The sequence below is a fragment of the Archocentrus centrarchus genome, chromosome 20 (genome assembly GCF_007364275.1).
Source record: "Archocentrus centrarchus isolate MPI-CPG fArcCen1 chromosome 20, fArcCen1, whole genome shotgun sequence".
Classification (NCBI taxonomy): Eukaryota; Metazoa; Chordata; class Actinopteri; order Cichliformes; family Cichlidae; genus Archocentrus; species Archocentrus centrarchus.
In genome coordinates, this window is record NC_044365.1 from 22,437,612 (window position 1) to 22,458,983 (window position 21,372).

The 21,372-nt window shown below is 41.2% G+C and overlaps 1 protein-coding gene across 5 annotated transcripts in view; it reads right to left on the minus strand.

Moving 5' to 3' along the window:
• Positions 1 to 21,372, minus strand: part of pou6f2 (POU class 6 homeobox 2) — an 81,454-nt gene that overhangs the window by 31,265 nt on the left and 28,817 nt on the right. For all 5 annotated transcript variants that reach the window (XM_030756039.1, XM_030756038.1, XM_030756035.1 and 2 more), the window contains 2 exons: positions 18,864 to 19,083; positions 2,407 to 2,759 (listed from right to left, as the gene is read on the minus strand). In XM_030756039.1, the coding sequence (XP_030611899.1) occupies positions 2,407 to 2,759; positions 18,864 to 19,083 (573 nt within the window). The remainder of the gene's footprint in view (positions 1 to 2,406; positions 2,760 to 18,863; positions 19,084 to 21,372) is intronic.

A 21,372-nucleotide genomic window follows, 5' to 3' on the forward strand; every position in this document is an offset into this window, starting at 1 on the left:
TTTACAAAGAATATCACACACCTCCCACGAGAAGAGAATTACAAAGGGACGTTAATTGGAACATAATGAGTGTTTGTCTCTCTGCAACTCTGCGCTGTCTTTTCTGCAAATAGCTGAATGGCTGAGTGATTCTACTTGTTTGAATAATAACGGTAGGAAATAGGGGTGTTATCTGCAAAATGCTCATTGTATTATGGTAATTATGACTCCACTTTACTGCACAGACTGGTTCCTCTGGGTAAAACACGCAGACACCAGAAATGCCCTTCTGTGCCTTTCATTAAAACATACAAAAGCTGGATCAGGATGACAATTCACATGTGCTCACGAGGAAGTCTCTGCTTGGGGAGTTTCTTTGAATTTTAAAACTTCTGTAAATGAACCAGCAACGTGGGACTGAAAATCCAATCACTGACCCAAGCGGCGGAGGGAGGTGGAGCTTAAATCCTATTGCAGCCATGAGAGGGTGCTGAGGCTGCGGCCTGTCCTTCAGAGAGCCCCTCCCTGGGTGAGCCACTCTTTGAAAATCCCAGCAATGACCCAGAGAAACTAAACCTTTTATGGCCATTTTGCTTCTTCTACACACACATATATAACCCACACTATAATCCTATTTGATGAGGCAATATCTTAATGATACCTGATGTGGCCCCCTTTGACCCCTCAAGCAGGTCTGTCCTCAGCCATCAGTATCTCTGCTTTTTTCCAGAAAGACCGCCTGGATAAGCTCTGAAACTCAGACATGCAGTAAGCCTGTTTTAAATAACAATGCTTCTGCAGTTCTTGTTCAGATTCTTGGAAATTAACCAAGTGGTGGTTTCCTAGCAAATTAAAGCTTAAGAGAGTGTCTGTTACTTAAGGTGTTTACACACTGTCTGATGCAAGCTTAATGTGAGGATCTGTATGTTGGTCAGGAGCTCTTGTATCCACAGTCAGGCTGGACAGCCTGTTTGGTGCGATGTAGTGGCTAGCCTTTGGAGCCCATTAAATCCAGAGGCTGTTTTTTCCTGCTGAGTCTCACTAGGCCGTGACAGGGCCAGAGAGGGCTGCAAGGGGAAACAAATAGCCCAACTCATCCTGGCCATAAAGAAGCTTGCCCACAAACCCAATAAGGGTCTGACGCTGATGAATGTGACCAGGGACAGAAAGGCGACCCTGGCCAGTCTCCACCAGAAATGAAACCACAGGGATATAAAATAGGTTTTATCGTCACACAGTGACAGGGCAGACGGACAGAAGGGCAGAGATGGATGGACAGACAAAGTGACTAAAAAGGAGGTTGAGTGGGAAGAGCAGCAAAGATTAAGGGACTGATTACAACTGGAAAGCCTTAGGATAGATAGCCTCAGAATCCCTCCTCGATCTGCAGCGGCGGGCACGATTAATGCTTCTCGCCTGGTTGTGAGGATGGATGTACTCAAGTGCGTCAAGGCTTCAATAAAACATGCATATTCTAATAGGTCCACATAGACACCCCTTGATAAAGATCATCTGCAGACAAACAATCAAGCACAGAGTATACAGCTGCTGAAAAATCAGCAGTAATGCATTCAGATGCACATGTCAGCTCTTAAAGCACTTTTCTTTTAAAAAGAACTACTTCCTGGCCTTTAGAGCAAGATCAGTGAGCAGGGTTATTTATGGTTGATGTAGATTGCCTGTATTAATAAAATAAATTAATGGGAAACAGCAGTGATTCCCAAAGCGTGACTGTGAGAAAATATTAAATAACATTTAACTCTGAATATTCCAATTTAATTTAAAATTGTCTTTAAATATTCATATTTAAAAACTAAACAGAACTAACAAACACAACAATTAATGTTATTCTTCTTATTGCCTCAACATTAGCAGGAAAGAACTAACAAAGCATTATGATGTAGCAGAAGTAAAGCTATTAATGGAGGATCAACATCAACTGAACAAACCACCAGAAGATCAAATGAATCAGTTTAAAAAACAGAGGAGGAAATACTTTCGGCTTGTATTGTAATGAAAGTTGTGATTAAAGGTTTGGACGGGCTGCAGAAGACTTCAGATTTCAAAATGGGTCAAGAATGAACCACTCGCCAACCGTTCAGGGAATACACATTTTTTCCCTAGTGACCTGTGGTTGCCAGGGATCACTTACTGGTCTCTAGGGCCATGTGGCTGCCTGCCAGCAACCTCCAGCAATCACTCGCAACCAGCTGGAAAATACAAATTTTTCTGGTGGTTGTCAGGTGCTCTCCAACCAGTCTCTAGGCTGGTGTGGCTAGACTGTTACTGTAAATACTAAAAACACAACTTTATGTATCTTCAGGAAAAAATGAAAATGGAGTGCATCATATTAGAAGTTGCTCCAGAGACAGGAAAAGTTGGACCTGTGCTTTTTTACAAATAATACATCTTAGTCTATAAACTTACAGGCAAAGGCATGGGTGGAGTGACGGGCGATGGAAGGCTCCGAGCCGGAGACTGGTTGGGTCGGTGTGGTGGGGACTGCTGTGGCTGCCCGGAGGTGGAGGAGCAGGTAGAGCCTGGAGACGGGACGGAGGTCTGCTGCTGCTGGCTGGATGGGGTCATGTGATGCTGGGATGGCAGCTGGTTCTGGTTATGGGAATGAGTCTGTTGGTGATGGTGGTGCTGCTGCTGCTGTTGCTGCTGCTGATGTTGCTGTTGCTGCTGCTGCTGCTGTTGCTGCTGCTGCTGGTGGTGGTGCTGCTGCATCTGTTGGAGCTGCTGCAGGTGCTGGAGCTGGGAGTTCAGTGATGAGGTAGCTGTTGATGAAAGAACAGCAGTTTGATTCTTCCTAGTGCCTGAGCTCTGAACTCTCCACACAAAGCACGCCAAACAGGCTCACAAGCGGCAAATGTGTTTCAGCACATAACCAAGAGGCCTTCATTATTTGAAGAATATTCTAACACCAAAGACAGAAACACATGCACACAGTGCGGGATGCATAGAGTAAATAGTGAGAGACAGATGTAAATTGCATAGAGCCACAACAAGGTCCTCAAGGGTTTTTAGCCTGCATGATGGAGTCACTGAATTCAATTTAGCTAGTTGGAGGACAAAGCTATCAAGCCTGACTGATATAATTGCTCTCTGGAGCCAAAAGTCGTCATTGTCACTTGGAGAAAGAAAGAATCTTTGGTTTAATGGCTCAAAATCTCATAAGAAAGAGACATCCATCTTCTCTGGAACAGTTCAGAAATAAACCCATTAACTAATTGGATCCAATAATAGCATGCCATTAGAACCTAATTCCTACATTTAAATGCTTATAAATTTTTATGCTGTTTAAAAAAAAAAATCAGTTAACACTCAGGCTGCAGTCACACCAGACATGGAAATACTACCAAGTACCCAGGGTACACATTTGACATAAAACAAATGTAAAAACATGTTGGTGTGAACACTGTGAAGTAAATTTCCATGGCAGTTCACTTCAAACACCTGAATACAGAATTTCTCACACATGCACACACACTAAAAACACACACTTTATGTTTGAATGTCAGACAAAAGCCACAGCACAACGCAGACAACAAATGGTGTCTACTAAAGGAATCAATTGTAACACCATATGTGCAAAATGGGCTAAAAACAACAACATCTAAGCTGACCTTCACACCTTAAACAGAAGAAAGGACAAACTGCGTTTCAACACAGATGTGATGATAGAAGAGATTTTTTTTAAACCTTTGTATGTGTTTAAAAAGTTGACAGTCAAACAGATAAACAAGATGGGCACATCCTCCTGTGATCATCGAAAATATAAAATAAATATAGAAGTCAGGATAACATTAGAGCCCCATTTCATAATAGGAAGCAGACACTTTATTTCCTTCTGCAAAACTATTTTGCCCTAAATTGGAGGCCATCTGACGGACACACGGATGGACGGAAATGTGAGTATCGCGTTGCACATATTTGAAGAGTAAAGAACACATATGCCAAATTTCATGGCTCAACTACTTGTGCTTTTGGAGTCTATAGACCAGAAAGGTAAAACCTGAAGGACGGTATGACAACAATATCCTCCTGCTTTATTTTGCACAGGAGGATTAAAAAAAATCCCCAACAAATCTCAATTTTATGCAGAACATATTGTTTCTACATGTGACTCCGATAAGGAGCAGACTGTTAATATGTGTTATGGCTGTGGACTCTGGCTCGGTGGGCTTGGTGGGTACAGGACTGATCTGTATGAGGATATTTGATTGGGCTTTGTACAGTGGAGTGCACAATAGAAAGAAATTTCTGTCACCATAATTTCCCTCAATTGTTCCCACAATTACAACTACTTTCAGCTGCTCTCTTACTTACAAAGGGTCATCATAAGCGGGTAGCTCCACATGTTTGAATTTACAAGAGATGCCGTTCCTGATACAACCCCCAAAGAATTTATATCTCCTCCCAGCAATGAACTGGGGAGCATTTGCTTGTAAAGCGAATGTGTAAACCACTGCACTATAGAGGCAGCTTAATGGTAAAAAAAAAAAAAATGGTAAAATGGCAAAAAAAAAAGTTTAAACATAGGATTTCTTTGGCTAAAAGCAGAGTAATATTAGTGATTTGCCAGTCTATCAGTATCGGCAGTGATAACAGCCGATAACTGAAAATTTAATAAATAAAGAACAGGTGGGAGAAACACCCTTCAACCATGTTATGATTATTGATGTACATAGTTTGTTCACCAGAGGGCACTCTACAACACATATTTGGAATACGACAAACACATAGTCTGTGAGTTGTGAAACTGTAAACAAGTTTATTTTTAATTGCACCGTCATATTATCTTAGTACTGACTCAGGTCTGATAGAAAACAATATCGGTCGATATATCAGATTTTTAAATCATCAAATATCAGTACTGGTATCGGTCTTTATAATCCTATACCAGTCAGGCTCTACTAAAAAGCAAGATAATTATGCAGAATAAAGCATATACTGTCTAAACATGCTAAATTTATATGTTTTGTGAAAAATATGCTTACTCCTTATGCTTAGAATTGGAAAAGTGAACTTGTAAATGACCAAAATATACATTAGAACTGGTTAATGGCACAAAAGAAACTACGTTTGGCTTTTATAACATTGAAAAATCATATGTTCTTGCTTTAAAATGTACAAACAAATGTAATCTGTCATGTAGAAACTAGTCTGTAGACTGTAATATTATTTTGAATTACATATAAAGTGAAGCAAAAAAGTGTATTTAAAGTTTAAAATATTTAAAGCTAAATATTTACAGTGTTGAGTGGAACGTTTTTGACCAGGCTCCTACAACCACAGATTTATAACACAAAGCCCTGAATAACAAACTCTGGTTCACAAAAATTACATGTGAACATCTATTGATAATGCAGTCCAGCAATTGTGAACACATTGTAGACAAGCTTGTACACACACTGAATCAATGCACTTGAATTATTTAAGTATGCTTGTCTCATAAAAGATGAATAAAACATCAGGGCAGACAAGTCTTTGATTAGCGTGGTCACTTCATCTCCAGGACAGGCACAGATGAACATTTGATGAAGATCAGATCATCCTCCTCTTTCCTCACTCTGCAGAAGCCCAGCCAAAGAGAGCCGGCATCTCTCGGCCAGTAAACAGCACACTTTTACATTTCTTCTACCTCCTGACACATTGACACCTCTCTCACACCCCCACCATGAATTATATATCATCTGTGCAAACGGCAAGAGTCCAATTCGCACTTGAAATGTTGGGGCAAGTTGTCTAGCAAGCGCTGAGCCCCTGACAGGACCGACTCTTTTCCTTTGCAACTTCACAACGACAAAATGTTGAGCCCCATTTAAAGACGGAATAAAAGGGAACAAAGACGGAGAAAACAAAAGGGGGGCAAAATGAGATTTCTGTCAAAAAATTATCGAAACCAGGCGAAGATCAAAGACGATTGAAGAATTTCCTCCAGCACCAACCATTACGCCAAGGAACAAGAGGCACAACAAAAGAATATGAGGCAAAAGAAAACAAATACAGAGGGAATATGGAAGAAGCCCCATGTGGCCTTATTATAAGGGCTACACTGCAGGTAACTATATTCTTTAACAGCAGTGCTTTATAAATTCTGTCATCTTGTTAAGACTGTCAGGACCACTGACCCTCCCTTCCTCTCTAACTGGGCAACTGGCATTTTGAAGCTCATTCTTTTAACCACAGCTGTCTGATTGCTTTGGTTGAGCACATAATCCAAACAGCTTGTCTCAGCTAATTGTTTGCGCTCCTTCCTCCAGCAGACACAAGGCCGAGGATGAGAGTGGGAGCTTCACTTGTGATGGAGAGAGGGCAAAAGGGTGTCGGGATCCTATAGAGCTCATTATATCTCCCACTGTCTCTTTGTTGTGTTTCATATTCACTAGTTCTCCTCTGCTGCGATGCACTCAGCGCTCCCACTTAGTCATCACGCCTGAGGGGTGGAAGAGCAAGGGTCTCACTTTCAGTGTTGTCACAACTTGCCTATGTTAATGTTTATAATGAGGAATGAGCCAGATCACGCAGCGAAATGAAACTCTATTTAAACTTTTATCAACAATCATTTGGGACTGTGAGACACCAGCACTGAGAAGTCTCAGGCCTTCAACCTCAGTGCTTTGAGAAACTGTCTGCCATCCCTCTTTCAGAGCTTTTTCTTTTTTCTTGGTTTTTTTTTTTTTTTTGCTTTAGTGCCACAGTAGAAATCAACTGTTATCTCTGACTGTCCTGGCCCAGGCTTGTGAAGTACTGGAGGACGAAGCGAGACTGATTGTCAGAGGTCGAAAGGCTAGGTCAAAGCCGGCTCGTTCGTCAGACAAAATGCTATTTTTGTTTCCTGTGCGGTTGAGTAGTGGGGTGTGAGGGCGGGCAGCCTGCTCTCTCATTACCAGCGCTATCTCAGTAGTCACTGCCAACCCACCTATTACAGTACTTTTCTCTCTGGGGCTGATTCAAGCTTGACTCCTTGTTTTCATCCCAATGTACAACACTTGCCTTTACAACTATTCCCCCTGAATTACCGTATACATCCTTTGCCTGTGCGCTTGTTTGTGCGCATGTAAATGAGTCCGACGGCTACCTGTTGGTATCATGCCATCCTACCTTCCACAGCACATTTTATTGAGTTAAATGAAATATGAAAACATCTTTTGATGCATTTAGTCTTTTTGAAAAGCAACAAATAGGTGGTCGTCATGTTATAGTCCTTTGAAAAAGAGTCGGGCAAAGCAAGCATGAAGAGTGATTTCAGGGTCATAGTAATCACTTCTACACAAAAGGACTTTGACTATCATTCATTCTATGAAAACTGCATGTGTTCTGTGTTGCATAAAGTACGGACAAAAGGAGTCGGAAATGATCATCTCACGCTGAAGGAATTCAGGATTTCTGGCAGTCAAAAAGGAAAGCATACAGTAGTTCGCAAGCCTTGTAAAGAATGTACTGAATTTCAGGAATTAATAAAATCTAGTGGCACATTTTGAGTATCCGTGCATGCACACTGGCTTCCTTTAAGTCCAATAAAAAGTTCTTCATCTCACGTCTTGAGAGAAGTGCAGTAAATTAAGAGCTAATCAGAAGCTACCGAGGAGCCCGTCTAGGCTGATAAAATTGTCCGATGTGACCCTCTCTGTATTTTTGGGAACTGCTCTCGTCTAAACACGGCTGTCAATGCCCCAAGGAGAAAGGTGAGGGGGGGACAAACAAGCTCCCCATTACTGCTCTTCCTCACGTTCCTCTATGGGAGTCCATAAACCACTGTCTCAATTGCCTTTTCAGTGAGTCACACTGATAATTACTCCACTGGAGGTAAGGAGATTTAGACTCTGTGAGATCTGGTAATTATGAAGGTGGTCAAGGGAAGGTCATTTTTTACTCTGTGGATTAGATCGGAGCGCTCGCACACTGATGAAGGGGATAACATCACCGTTTCTGCACTCATTTCCTTCATTAAATGTTAACTTTTATTTCACTTTGATAACACTGACTATACTTACAGCTAATTATTTCTATTACCGGTCATTCTGTCAGTCTTTTTTTTTTTTAACTTCAGAAGTAATTTATTAAAACAAGAAAGAAAATGGAGCATTTAGTATTTAGTTGATAAATGAAAAAAAATATAAATTAGTGTTAAAAATGGTTTAGCACAGGGGAAGGCAACACACCGATGAGGTAAGCAAAGGGCCATACTTTGAACAAATTATTTGAAACATGACACGTATAATGGTGAATTATCTTAAACTCCCTGAATTCAGCAGACATACTGGAATATTTTACAGTTGGTTTTAGAGTTTTTGAAACTTATAGGGCATTAATTTGGTGTCCTTTTGGTGCCAAAAAAAAAAAAAGCATAAAAGAATCCACTTTCTGTGAATGTCAGATAAACAAATTTTTTGACTGCATAAAACATGTTCTGTTATGAATAATGTGTAAATAGACTTAAGGGAGACTGCTTTACATTAATCAGACTCTAACTATAGGAATAAAGAATACTGAGGAATAATGAATAATTTCTGAGGGTCATGACCTTCTCTTTTAATCAGTAGTACAGACCCATTACGGCCATTCACCTTTATTTACACAATGCCTGCTTTTAATCAGTTTTGGGGGGTGGTTTCAGTTATTCATCTAGGACACTGCAGACCGGATCGAGATGGTCCACGGGCTCTTTCTGGCCTCCAGTATTTTGCCCATGTGTGGTTTAGCAGCCTATCTGGTTCACTGAAGTAACGCTGAGACTGCTAACTCAAATAAAGGCTGCAATACTGAAAATACTCCAATACAAGTCCTGCACTAAAAAGTAAAAGTATGAAAATATTGTTATCAAAATAAGTAACAAACTATCGTAACAAAAGCAAGAGTATTGAACAGCAACAAGTTTAGTATTACTGTAGAGTACAAAAAAGTCATGGTCATAGCACATAGTCTCCTCTCACAGACTATGTGCTAAAAAGGCATATAGTTACTGTGCACTCACAGTAGTTTGCTGTGTAGAAGTTATTTCCATGGTTAAAATTGGTCTGTTTCAGCTGTTTACACCTCCGACATCGTCAACTTTGATAACAAAATCAATTAGAATCTTATATTCTAATTCTTTGTAGGGCATCATTGCTCATCTTTGCTGCAAACTGTGCAGCCTTGTTTGTCAGAGTTGTTAAGTGCATTTCTACATGTTGCTACTAAAGAGAAGGTGATAATAATCATGTTTTAGTTTCAGAAAATGCAACAATTTATCTGTGCAGCAACCAGGTGGAATCACATCAATAATATCTCTTTTCTTGAAACTGGAAAGCATTGAGTGAGTTTGTGCTCTCTGACAGGAGCTCTGTAGTGGTCCAGTTTGGTACATATGAAGGAAATAATCAACTGGAGTATCTCACATTTGTACTTAAGGCACTTAAATGAATGCATTTAATATTATTTCTATTCTACAACTGGTAGGAAAAAAAAAGTTCAGATAGACTTAGAAAGAAAACATTCTTTTTACAATATATCTGTGCTATATTCCTTCACCGGTGACTCCATACAACTGGTAATCACGTTAAAGGGATGGAGAATAGATACCTGCATTGGCAATGGCTGGAATGAACATGTGGAAAATGAAATGTTAAAGGAGCTCGAGAACTACTGAATAAAAACATTACTCAGGGAGCCACAACAGGCAATATCAGCATTTCAGCTGCAGGAGGAACTGAGTGACTACAAAACTAAAAAAAAAAAAAAAGAGAGAGAGAGGAAAAAATATATATAGGTAGTTAAGATTTGAGAGGAGTCGCAGCTACAGGATTTCGGCGAGTAAACCACATCGCTTGTAGGGATCCAGAGATAATGCTTTCACTTTGTGATGCAAGGCAATATCAAGCAGTGTTGCAGGATCCTCACTCTGGGGGAAGCATTTCAAAGAATCAAATCCTCTCCATGGAGTTGTTACACATACAAGAAAATCCCTGTGTACTCGATAACGTTGCCCTTTTGGTGTTGCTTACGCTTTGTTATTGATTTCCAAAGTGTGGTCCGGGAACCTCTGGGGGGGGCCCTGACAAAGTTCTAGGGGGGTCCCAAGCAAAGAGAGATCACATTTATTTTCACTGTGATTTAAATCCTTAAGAGGTTTTTTTGTTTTTATCTGTCTTTATACACAGGTGCAGGTTTTTAAAGATGAAACCAATGCGACTAATTAGTTTATCTCGCTCTGCTTTAAAGTTTCTTAGATGGCACACTTCCTGCCCTAATCCTGGTTTTAAACATTTCTTACAGTTGTCTCATTAAAATCCCATCAAGCAAATAAAAGAAACACTTTTTAAAATTTTAAGATCTCTAAAGAAACTATTCAACTGCGCCATCTACTCATACGCAACAGCTTCATTTATGAACAAACCATTTGGATTTCCTTCACATTCAGAGATGTGCTCAGTCTCTATTCAATTACACTCCACATAAACAGTATGTAAGGCTGTGAAACCCAGTAAGGGGTCTCCTGCTTTTGTCCTTCAGAGTCCAGAAGGTGTTGAACTCCCCCCACTCCCCTTCTTGAAAAGAGCCTGTCTGCCTGGCAGGACAGACCGGGTTATTACAGCGTGTTCATGGTCCCATCATGTGTCGTCAGACCAAAGCGGAGGCCGCGAGTAAAAGCCTCATGCAAAATTTATGTTCATGCGGCTGTTTCAGTGGGTGGAAAAATCAATATTGCGGGCCTGATGCACGGAGATGACTGAGTGCTCTCTGACTGACAGTAAAAGCTGAGAGAGATTGAGGGGCTGCATTTACTGCTCTAGAAATGGAGTGGAGTAGAGTCGCCCTAATAGTCTAGTTCACCTTAAATTTGAATTTCATTGTGGATTATTTTGGTAACAACTTGAATATTGAGGGGTTGAAGAATTACTCCATTAGATAAAAGAGGAGAGCAAAAGAGGACTAAGCAGGGTTGTTTCCAAATCGTCTAAAACACATCTTGCATTGTGGCTTCTGAGCAGCTACAGTATTGTATATTATGGGGTTATTAAGCCTTCCCTTCCTTCCCAACTTACACAGATATAAAATGATTGTAGAATAATCAAAAGCCAATGTGGGTATGAGGAGGACATCACAGGGCTTTTGTTCTGCGCTGCTTCGCTTACATATGCTTTTGATAACGTGCCACATACCCACAGTGCATTTGGGGAGGAATGCGAGAAGAGAGCAAAAAGAAAGTGAGAAAAAGAAATTCAGTGGGATGAAATAACCCCAAACAATGGGATTTGCTTTCCATTCTTCTGCCTCCATCTTCTGTCTTTAATTATTCCCTTTGGTTGTCTGAGGGAGCGTGTAAGCACTTTCACACAGCACAACATGCCCAGCAGCACAACACTGTCTGCCTTAGTGATGTGGAGACTTCTGAGTGACACTGAGCCTCTTGTGATTATTAATGCTGTTTAATACAACACAGAGCAGCCACTATGACTGAGGGAAAAAACAGATTTCAAAATGCATGCATTCAAAATGCAATGTGAATGGAATTATGTACTACATGAGCACTGCACTTGAGATACATTTTCCCCCCTCGCTACATAAACAATGTGTACACCACAAAATGAAGGCTAATGTTTTGTAGATGCAACGATAACAAGAGCCAAGTGTGCTTTATTTGGTACATAAGCATTTAATGGAACCACAGCTGATCCTGGTGGGATCCTTTGTGCCGGTTTAGTAGTTTCTTCCTGAATCGCATATGAGATATTTGAGAGCCCAGAACGATGTATGATGAATGAAGTAGCATGCTACTTATACGCTTATCGTGCTCACTGACTAGCAACAGGTTCAGCAAAGGGCAGCGGCAGTAAATGAAATTCCGCACCAGGACAATATATCATCAAAAGAAATGTATGCAACCGAAACTTACAAGCCTTCTTCGGATGCGGACAAGGTGCCTGACGGGGGTTGGGGGAGGGGAGAGGCGGAGGGGATGGTAAGAAAAAAAATGGGGTGGATGGGGGGGAGAAAAGAAGGGAGGGTTTTCTTTTCTTTTTTTTTTCCTGGATGGGTGAGGAGGAAGCAATGGGAAGCAGCAGATTTTGTTGAATCAGTTCTATTTCCATACTGGCTGATCTGTGTCTTTTAACCATTTCACTGCAACTGGAAAATGAAAGTACCAGGGCTAATTTCACAGTGAGAGCTCACTGAACAAAACTCCCCACGGTCTGTGGCAAAAGGTGCTAAGTCTACTTTGTCATTGTGAATTACGGATTTGTAATTCAGGGAACAGCCTTGTGTATGACAGAGAAGAGTAGGAAAAAATGTCCTGAGAGAGAGAGAGAGAGAGAAAAAAAGCAAGCCTTTAGCCTCACATGTGCTTAGTGAGTTTTTCTTATGATCTGCAAGTATCAGATACCGCTCACCAAACATGCTGTCCTGTACTGATGCCACAGGATCCATCTGTGATGTGTCTGCAGTTAGTCCCAAAATAGCACCCGCGGGACCTGCACACTCCTCAGGCCTCCTGTGGGACCTTTTAAGCTGCACTGATACTGATAAAAGCCCCCACAAATCTGGCCCCAAGATACCGCTGCCATTAATTAAGGTAATTAGGCCCTGGTCAGCAATTAGTAACCACAGATAGCTTTTAGTAGCAGCCAAGATGTCCTTGCTGGTGAGGGGTTTGGTTCCACACCATCTGCTGACAAATGTCACCACAGGCTCTTTGGTTTCACACACGGGGAACCGGAGAGCTGTGTTTAAGAGTGACCTCTGTGTGATCCAGGCTGCCTCCCAGACTCCCACAGCTTCTCTGCTGCTGCTGCCGCAGGATCACTTTGTTTGTTCTTCTCTCCGTTCTTTGGCTCTTTTCTCTTTCAAACACGAAAGAGCGAGCTCTATGAAAATCCATACATGTTGTACACAGTCAGAGCGGGAATAGGAAACGTTCACTGCACAAAGTATTGAACAAAATTAAAACGTCTGGGCCCAGTGTAAGTAGTATTGATTATGTAGTAATGCTGCATTGATCTGCTAGTATTATTAAGTCCATTATAGATCTGTTTTGATAATATGTTAGTTCATATTATAATGTTATGTACATTTATTGTGAAAGTGAAGATTTATAAACATGCTGGTCGATTATGCAGATCGGGGACATTCCTCTAGATGTAAAACATAACACTGACAACACAAATACTCCAAGAAATTATTAACAAAAGCAAAGACCTGCTGAACAAATGTGTGAGAAAAATTCACAAACAAATGCGGCCTTTCTACTAATATCAAAACACAGCAGCGTGCATGCTTCATCCTGTGGCACAGGTATGTGATATAAGGCGCCCTGAGTAAAAAAAGACTGATAAAAACAGGCTGAATACGCACGTTCAACCTCAGAGGACACATCATGCAATAACTCACATTATTGGAGAATGGGAAATAAAGGATGCAGCTGTGCTGCTTTACACAATTCCATATTTGAAGCAATCGGTGATAACACCATTTTCATTCCAGTTCAGTCCCATAAAATTACCATTAACATTACAACTCATGCAGAACACAGATAAATGTAAAATGTCACCCAGTTCTGCCAGGCAGGACTTCCAGTTCCACAAGATTACCATCTCTGTCTGCTCTCTCCCACTGCACCTTGTCTAATATTTCATTTACAACATTTCATAAGTTCATTTTCCCCTCACTGACCATGTAAATCACAAATCAATTTTCATTTAAAATGCTTGACTACAGATTGTTGCTGAAAGCTCCTGAATTGCGCCTCAGCAATATGGCAGACCTTTAGCAAATCTTTCGGAAACAGTCTGGTCAAAGGAGGGAGGCTAAAAGTGAGATGTAATTTCCACAAAACAACTCTGGGGCCGAGTGGTCAAGGCATTTACTGGAAGGACTTTACAAGTGCTGAAATGCCACAAAAACAATGTATTGTAATTTACACAACATTCAATATTCCCTCATTTACTGAAACCCGCAACTGGTGATTAACCACTCTACTCAGCGGGAACAGTTATAATAGATTAACTCTATTGATTGTGCATAATTGTTTGGAATATTAATCAACATGTGCAACTATCATAAATTAAGATTATTAGAGAGTATTAACATTAAATAATTGAGATTTTATTCAAAAACAGTTAATTTGGCTAAATGAAGCCAGCATGTGTGGATGTTTCACATTTAAAAACTTAATTACACCAGCCAGTGGGTAATCTCTTTTAGCTCTGGAGCGCAGGGAATAGCAAATAGCAGGATTGCTCCACATGTTTTTGATTATTCACATAACTGGAAGCTAATTTCAGAATTTGTCATCTAGAAATTTAGCCTCCTAATTCAGAAAACGATCCTCTCCTAATCCATACTGCTTTATTGCCACCCTGAGTAAAATCCATTAAAATTAATGCATTACACTCCCTGCACACACAGTACAGATGGACACTGTGTGATGGTGAGAGACCGTCTTGTAGACTGTGTGTTTATGGCAGGAGGTTTGCAAAAAGCCTCCCTCAGTGTTTACCAGTGAGGGCAGATGTCAGGGTTTGCTGTGGAGGAGCAGACACAGCCACATCTGATTAACAATATTATTGTCCTCCTCCACACCGCCATAAAGACTCATCCCTCCCCTCTCCTCCTCCCTCAGCCTCCCTTTTTCTTTTCTTTCTTTCTATTTCGGGCTCTGGCAGCGTGCTGTCCTGTGGCATGGCTGAACCAGAGTGACACCGCCACCATCCATAGAAACAAAACACGAGCCAAGAGCCAGAAGGTTAACACACACACACACACACACACACACACACACACACACACACACACACACACACACACACACACACACACACACACACATGCAACACAACAGTTTCTTACCCGACACAAAACATAGAAATATCTGGGGATGCATATGTTTAAAAGAAAAAAAAAAATCATACTGTATATTCAAAAACACTGCGGATCGTTTGTGCTGTTATTTTTTTCAGCAATTATGGAAAGTATGCAACTTGAATACAGAACAAATGATTAGCATGGCTACAACAAGTGAAGCAGCAGGAGGTGAAATTTACTTACGTCTCAGCTTCAAAACAGACATCAGAGTATAAATCAGCCTCATGGGAGATGGCGTGTGTGTTTATATGTGCATCAAATCTGTGTGTAAATCTGTGTGTTTGGGTCTAACCCTGCTAATGCTCTCCTGTTTGCTCTGACTGGCGATTTTTTTTTCCTCCTTCTCTTCACCAAACTGTCACAAAGGCACTAACCCCGCACGTTTCCGAGCTTCTTATCGAAGACAAACAATAAACCACTGGCAGATATCAATGGTAGAGATGAGAACCCGGGTGCCATATCTGCTGGGACTGGCTGGCGAACCTGCCTCTGCCTGCGCTTCATCTCCAGCAGCACCTCTCACTCTCAATTATTTGGCTGCTGTCACAACAAATCAATCAAATTACCGCTCCAGGACTGTGTGCAGCTGCTCCTATTGCACCGCTAGTTGCATTAGCTTTGAAATGTATGAGGTCTACATTTTATCACTGTTATTTATTTAATGCAGCTCTCTCCCCTGCGAGTCATCTTACAACCACAGCAAAGTTAAATCATTAAAGGACGATGTGGAATACATACTGCTTGAGAACACTTCAAATTAAACAGTGATAAGGGAGAAGGGATGGGTTTGGCCTCTATTGTGTTAAGATGGCAGATGTGGGTGAAGAAGTGTGGACCGCTTGCGCACGGTACTCTTAAAGGACTCTTCAACTGGCTGAATGTGCCCACAAACAACAGCTCGTTTCTTTTCTTTTTTCCCCCAAAATGATTCGAAATATACACAAGAGAAAAAACACTCTTACAATGAGCGACTGCTGTGGCTATAACAAGCCCAAAAAGAATATCTGAAACTCTCCAGCTCTGCTAATGTAATGGCTAAAGGGACACAGAGGCATTCCCACCGAGGACAGAGGTAGTCAGTGGCCCGGCCCGGTGAGCTAACCTCTTAAAGGAGCAGCAGTCAGCTGAGGCAGAAGAGATGCAGTCTGACATGTCTAACTAGTGTGGAAACATTTGGCTCTCCCCCCAGGAGCCCACCCTTTGGTGGTGTAATGAGCAGAGTGATTTCCCTAATTTGTATCATGCCAAAACCCACAACCTGCGAACGACACCGCTGAGCGTTTTCATCAAAACGGCAGACGCGCCTTTGATTGGCACTGACACGGGGTCTCATTACTGCAGGTGAGTGGGATGCCGACCTTTATCAGGAAGCTTGAGTGCTGTTTTGTGTTTCCTGCGGACGAGAACAGAGGAACAATGCTCTCACCTCACCATTAGAACTCGGCTCTCTGATGTGATGTGCTCCCTGGCTTTCTGCTGAGAGCAAATAAGATGGGATATGCTTATTAATATGAAAGCGCTCGAGTAAACTAGCTTCTTGCATTACCTTTGAGTGAGTCGTACAGGAGAGGCGCAGACAGATGAGACTTTGTTCTGCTTCCTCCCAATGAGCATTACATGTATAGTGCTTTGAAACAACTAGTTTTACAAGTATGGTAATCATTGCTTTGCTTGTTATAAAATCATGTGAAGTAAAAGTCTATTAAAATGCAGCAGAAAGGAAGCATCATACTCAAGAACAGAAATCTGCGGATGTTTTGTCTGCATCAGTCATACATACTTGGATCTGAAACTGTGAAAATCATATATATATTTTTTTATTCTTATCAGCCGTCATATTTACAGACCTCTAGCATGACCCAACCTACTTTTTGCCTCTGTGAAGTCAGCTAGAATTGTGTGCACTCTGTCACAAAAGATAACTTTCTCCCTTGTTTAGTTTCATTGGGGATTTGTTTTTACTGCATGTTTGCAGGCATAAATCATTCTGACAAATAACCAGTTACACTGGTGCCTGTGTTTACTGAGTCTGCCACAAGATGCTGCTCAGTTTTATTTAAGCAACTGCTCCAAATTTATAGCACAACCCCATTACAGTGATAGTTATTCATCACAGTCTGAGAGAGCTGCCCTCCTAAAGCGAGCAGAAGTCCAGCCGGTTCCCTTCTGTCAACATTTATTCTCACAGAGCCAGCTTTGATTAGCCTGATCAAAAACGCTGTGGTTACTGTTTCTCTTTTTACTTCATTTCCCTCGTTAAAGGTTAATATGGAAATGCAAAAGTACATACATTGAAATCCATAATTTCATCTAATATAGCTAGTAAATTATGGCATTCTGACAATGTACAGAGCTTTAATTTATCTAATATCCTCTACCCTAAACCGCCCACTCCCCAAGACAAACAGCCTTATTAGTTGGTCATTAGCTGCCTCATTACATTTAAATACAGCCATTGGCTGGGCTCCTCCCAGAGTCTCATTACTGTGCCTCACTGTTGTCTTCTGTCTGATCTGACACTAATTAGCGAGCAGTGTGAACGCTGTAAACTACACTTGCTCCCGAAGTCGTGAAATGAGCTGACTGCTCCCTGGTGACAGTGCGGCACTGTATTATATGTGTGATTAATCAGGCCTGGAGCCCTGGAGGGTCTGGGAGGGGAAGCGAGGGTACACGGGGGCAGAGGCCAGAGCTGCAGTTGTCTGACAGAGGTGCTGTGCCAGCAGGCCTCATTCAGCGGAGCTGTGATGAACTCAGACAGGGGAGAGTGGAGGAGCGCAGCGTGGCCAGAGGGGCCCGGACACAGTCAAGACATTTAGCTTCACTCGTGACTTGTGTCACTTTCTCTCCACGGAGGTCCCTTCAATGAATCCCCTTCAGATAAGAGGACGTGCGAACAGGCAGTCTGTCAGTCTGCACGCTTAAAAAAAGATCTGCCACAGAGGCATTTCTCCACAACAGTCTCTTTTTTTTTTCCCCTCTATCTCAGATGGCTGTAGAATTTTATCAGGACATTGGATTCAGACTCTTTGTTGGTTTGTTTGGCAGTGGACAATATGGATGACTGTGTGGTGTTTGTTTTGGTGTTCTGACACCCTGACAATGTGTTTGTCGATCAGTTCATAAGATCACTGAAGCCTCTGGGTTGTCCCTCACACGCCAGTAGGAAGATCTGTTGAAGTGTGAGTCAGACGGGCCTGCTGGGCCCATTATCGTCCACTACTGACGGATACATTGAGGGGCTCGCTGGATAGATGCAGGTTTATTAAAAGCTCTGCCCACAGCGATGGCTGCTGTTATTTATGCATGTTTGTGTCCATTAGGCTTCTACCTCCACATTTCCTCACTCAGGGCATCTGTCCATCCATTTCCCCACATGAAGGGAGCTTTCCCTGCACTTTGTGCTGCACTGGCATTATTGTAATCTCCCTCCTAAAAACACACTGCTTTACATGTAGCCTGGCATCTTTTTACATTAGTGCGGCTCTCTCATCTAAGATTTATGACTGACGGTTTCCCCATCCATCCCTCAATCTAATGGTATAAAAGAGACAATGTTTTAAACATTAAAATGAAAACCATTTACAACTATGATCAAAAGAGAACACTTGGGCATTAAAGTTTAAAAGGCAAGGATAAGTACAGCCATGTGGATGGACAGATGAGGTGGAAAAGAGATAAAAAAGTGAAGTACAGTGCACTCTTATGCACAGGAAAGAGGCATAAAGTGCTTTTGCGCTGCACTGCAAAACGCTGACCTGTAATTAATATGGTTGTTCCTCTGGGCAAGTTGAGGATAGCTGCTTTTTGGGATCTAAACCCCTCAAGGACTCTTACCTGGTCAAGACCTCTACAGCATTTTATTGGGAAAAACACTTTTTCATGGCTTAAAATGAATGTACACCAAACTCTTACTTGTTTTATGTATGATTAATAGTTCCTGAATCATCTGTTGTACATGAGACAAAAAATATCTGAGAGCAGCTGGATTATTTTCAACTTTCATCATAAAATATCATCTCCTTTTTTCTCACCTTGCAGGTTCTGGAGGGGGAGCGTCATGATGCCCCCTGCAGCAGCAGCAGCCACCAGACTCTGGATGTTGGCTGTGGGCAGAGAAAGCACAAGGCCCTGCTGCCCACCCAGGTGCCCGCCTGCGTTGAAGGGGATGAGGATGGGCTGGTTCATGCCTGGTGCCGCCCCGGACATCACACCACCTACCGCGTTAGCCAGTTGCTGAGCCACCAGGAGAGACTGAAGAGGGCAATCACACGCACGCACGCGCGCACACACACACACACACACACACACACACACACACACACACACACACACACACACACACACACACACACAGCATAAAATCATAGGTTATATAATCACAGGGCTATGTTTCTTTAAAATTTGATACAAATATTATCAGGTCTCAAGTTTAACAGGTCATCCTGTATATTTTTTGTTGCAACTTTTAGTTACAGTGTATATATCTACCTTGTGTGATATGGATAAAGATACTGACAAGATACAGTACTGTGCTAAAGTCTCTCATTGTTTTTTTCTTCCAAGGAGCTAGACTATCTTGTAATTTTTTAAAATTGGTCTTGAGCAATATTCCTCCAGGCTTTCTGAAGGTCTTTCAAAGTTTTTCTTTGGACTTTTGCTGCTTTTTGTCTACACATAAAAGACAACTTAGGAAAGAACCAATTTTAATTTGTATCTTTAAGCACTTTGTTAGCAGCAGTATGTTGCAAAAGACAGAATATCTTCCCATCTTTAGTTGAATCCACAAAAAAACCCAAACAGATTTGATAGACATAAAATGGTATTTTTGCACCAACAAGGTCATTTCCAAAGAGCTACTAGCTAAAAATTTGGCAGATCTCAACATGATGTGCAGTATGTCCTTAAAAAATAAGGAAACTAGACAATTGGAGGACAAATAAAGTAACACACCTAAAAAATTATCTACAGCAGATAAACAGTATCTGAAAGTCATGCCCTTAACTATTAGGAAAAAACCCCACAAAGACCTGAGACAGGACCTGAGAGATGTATCTTGACCTTCAGGTGATCCATCTACTGTTCACTGAAACCTCATCAGAAAAAGTTTCAGTGGAAGGGTGGCTGTCGAGTAGCCATCCTTAAGGAAACTGGGAGAAAATAGCTGGACTGAAAATCAGTGGCAACATGTCTGATGGAGTGATGAATCCAAATTTGACATTTTTGGTTCAAATTGTCATCAGTATGTACAGAGGAGGTCAGGAGAGACATACAAGAGTGAGTGTCTTCAGCCATCTGTAAAACATGGTGGAGGCTCTGTCATGGTTTGGGGCTGCATTTCAGCCAGTGGTGTTGGGGATCTTGTCAATTGATGGAATTATGAACACAGATTAGATTAGATTAGATTAGATTAGATTAGATTAGATTAGATCAGATCAGATTTTGATCCAGCATGCAAGAGCACCTGGAAAGCATTTGACTGGCAACTGCTTCCTTTTTCAGCATGACAGTGATCCCAAACACACTGCCAATACAGTAAAAGGATAGAAAAACACACAATGGGACACCCCAAAGCCCGGACCTCGACATTAGTGACGCAGTGTAGGATCATCTTGACAGAGAACAGAACAAAAGGCAGCCAACATCCAAAGAAGAGCTTTGAATGTCCTTCAAGAAGCCTGGAGAACTATTCCTGAAGACTCCTCAAAGAAATTACAAGAAAGCTGCCTCAGAGAGTTCAGGCTGTGTGGAAGAATAAAGGTGGTTGTACCAAATATCGGCTTTCAAGCTCACCAGAATTGTACAAAATCTGTTTTTGCCTTATATACTGTATTTCCATGCATGTATGCACATTCCAATAAACTGCTGCACCTATTTCCCATTTTTGTAGCAAGATATAAAGAAATGGGATGGCACAAGACTTTTGTACAGTACTGTAAAATAAGTTATACTATATCAATCAAAAGGTTGGGGAATATTTAGATATGTGTTTATACATTTCAAACATCACTTGTAGTCCATTACTACTGTATATGGAAAAGTAATTATTTATAATTAATTATCTAAATGATGCACCTATGTAAGTAACTATTATAAGATTAAATTTATATGGAATAACAACTTCAATACCTAATGTTGTATTTTCCAGAATTATAACATGATATTCCTCTGTAATCGATATATAATAATACTAATTAAAATTGAATTTTTGCACTAATTGTGTGTATGTTTCATAGATATAACACAGGTAATATAGAGAATAAGTACTCTGCATATTAAGGAAGGAATATACGCACTATTTTATATCTTGAGGTGCCTAACTGAGACAAGTACAGCAGATGTTCCTTGACTTCATCACCAATCAATGTGTTCTGATGAATGCAGCTGTTTCCCAGCTGAAAGCTGTGCTGCTTTGCTGTGTCACAGACTGACAGTCAAAACACACTGCTGTTGGTACTGACAGAAATCAAACCGCATCTTTGTGAAAGAGCCGGGAATTTTTTCCTTTCACGGAAATGCAGTGATTCATGTTTCATCCCACTG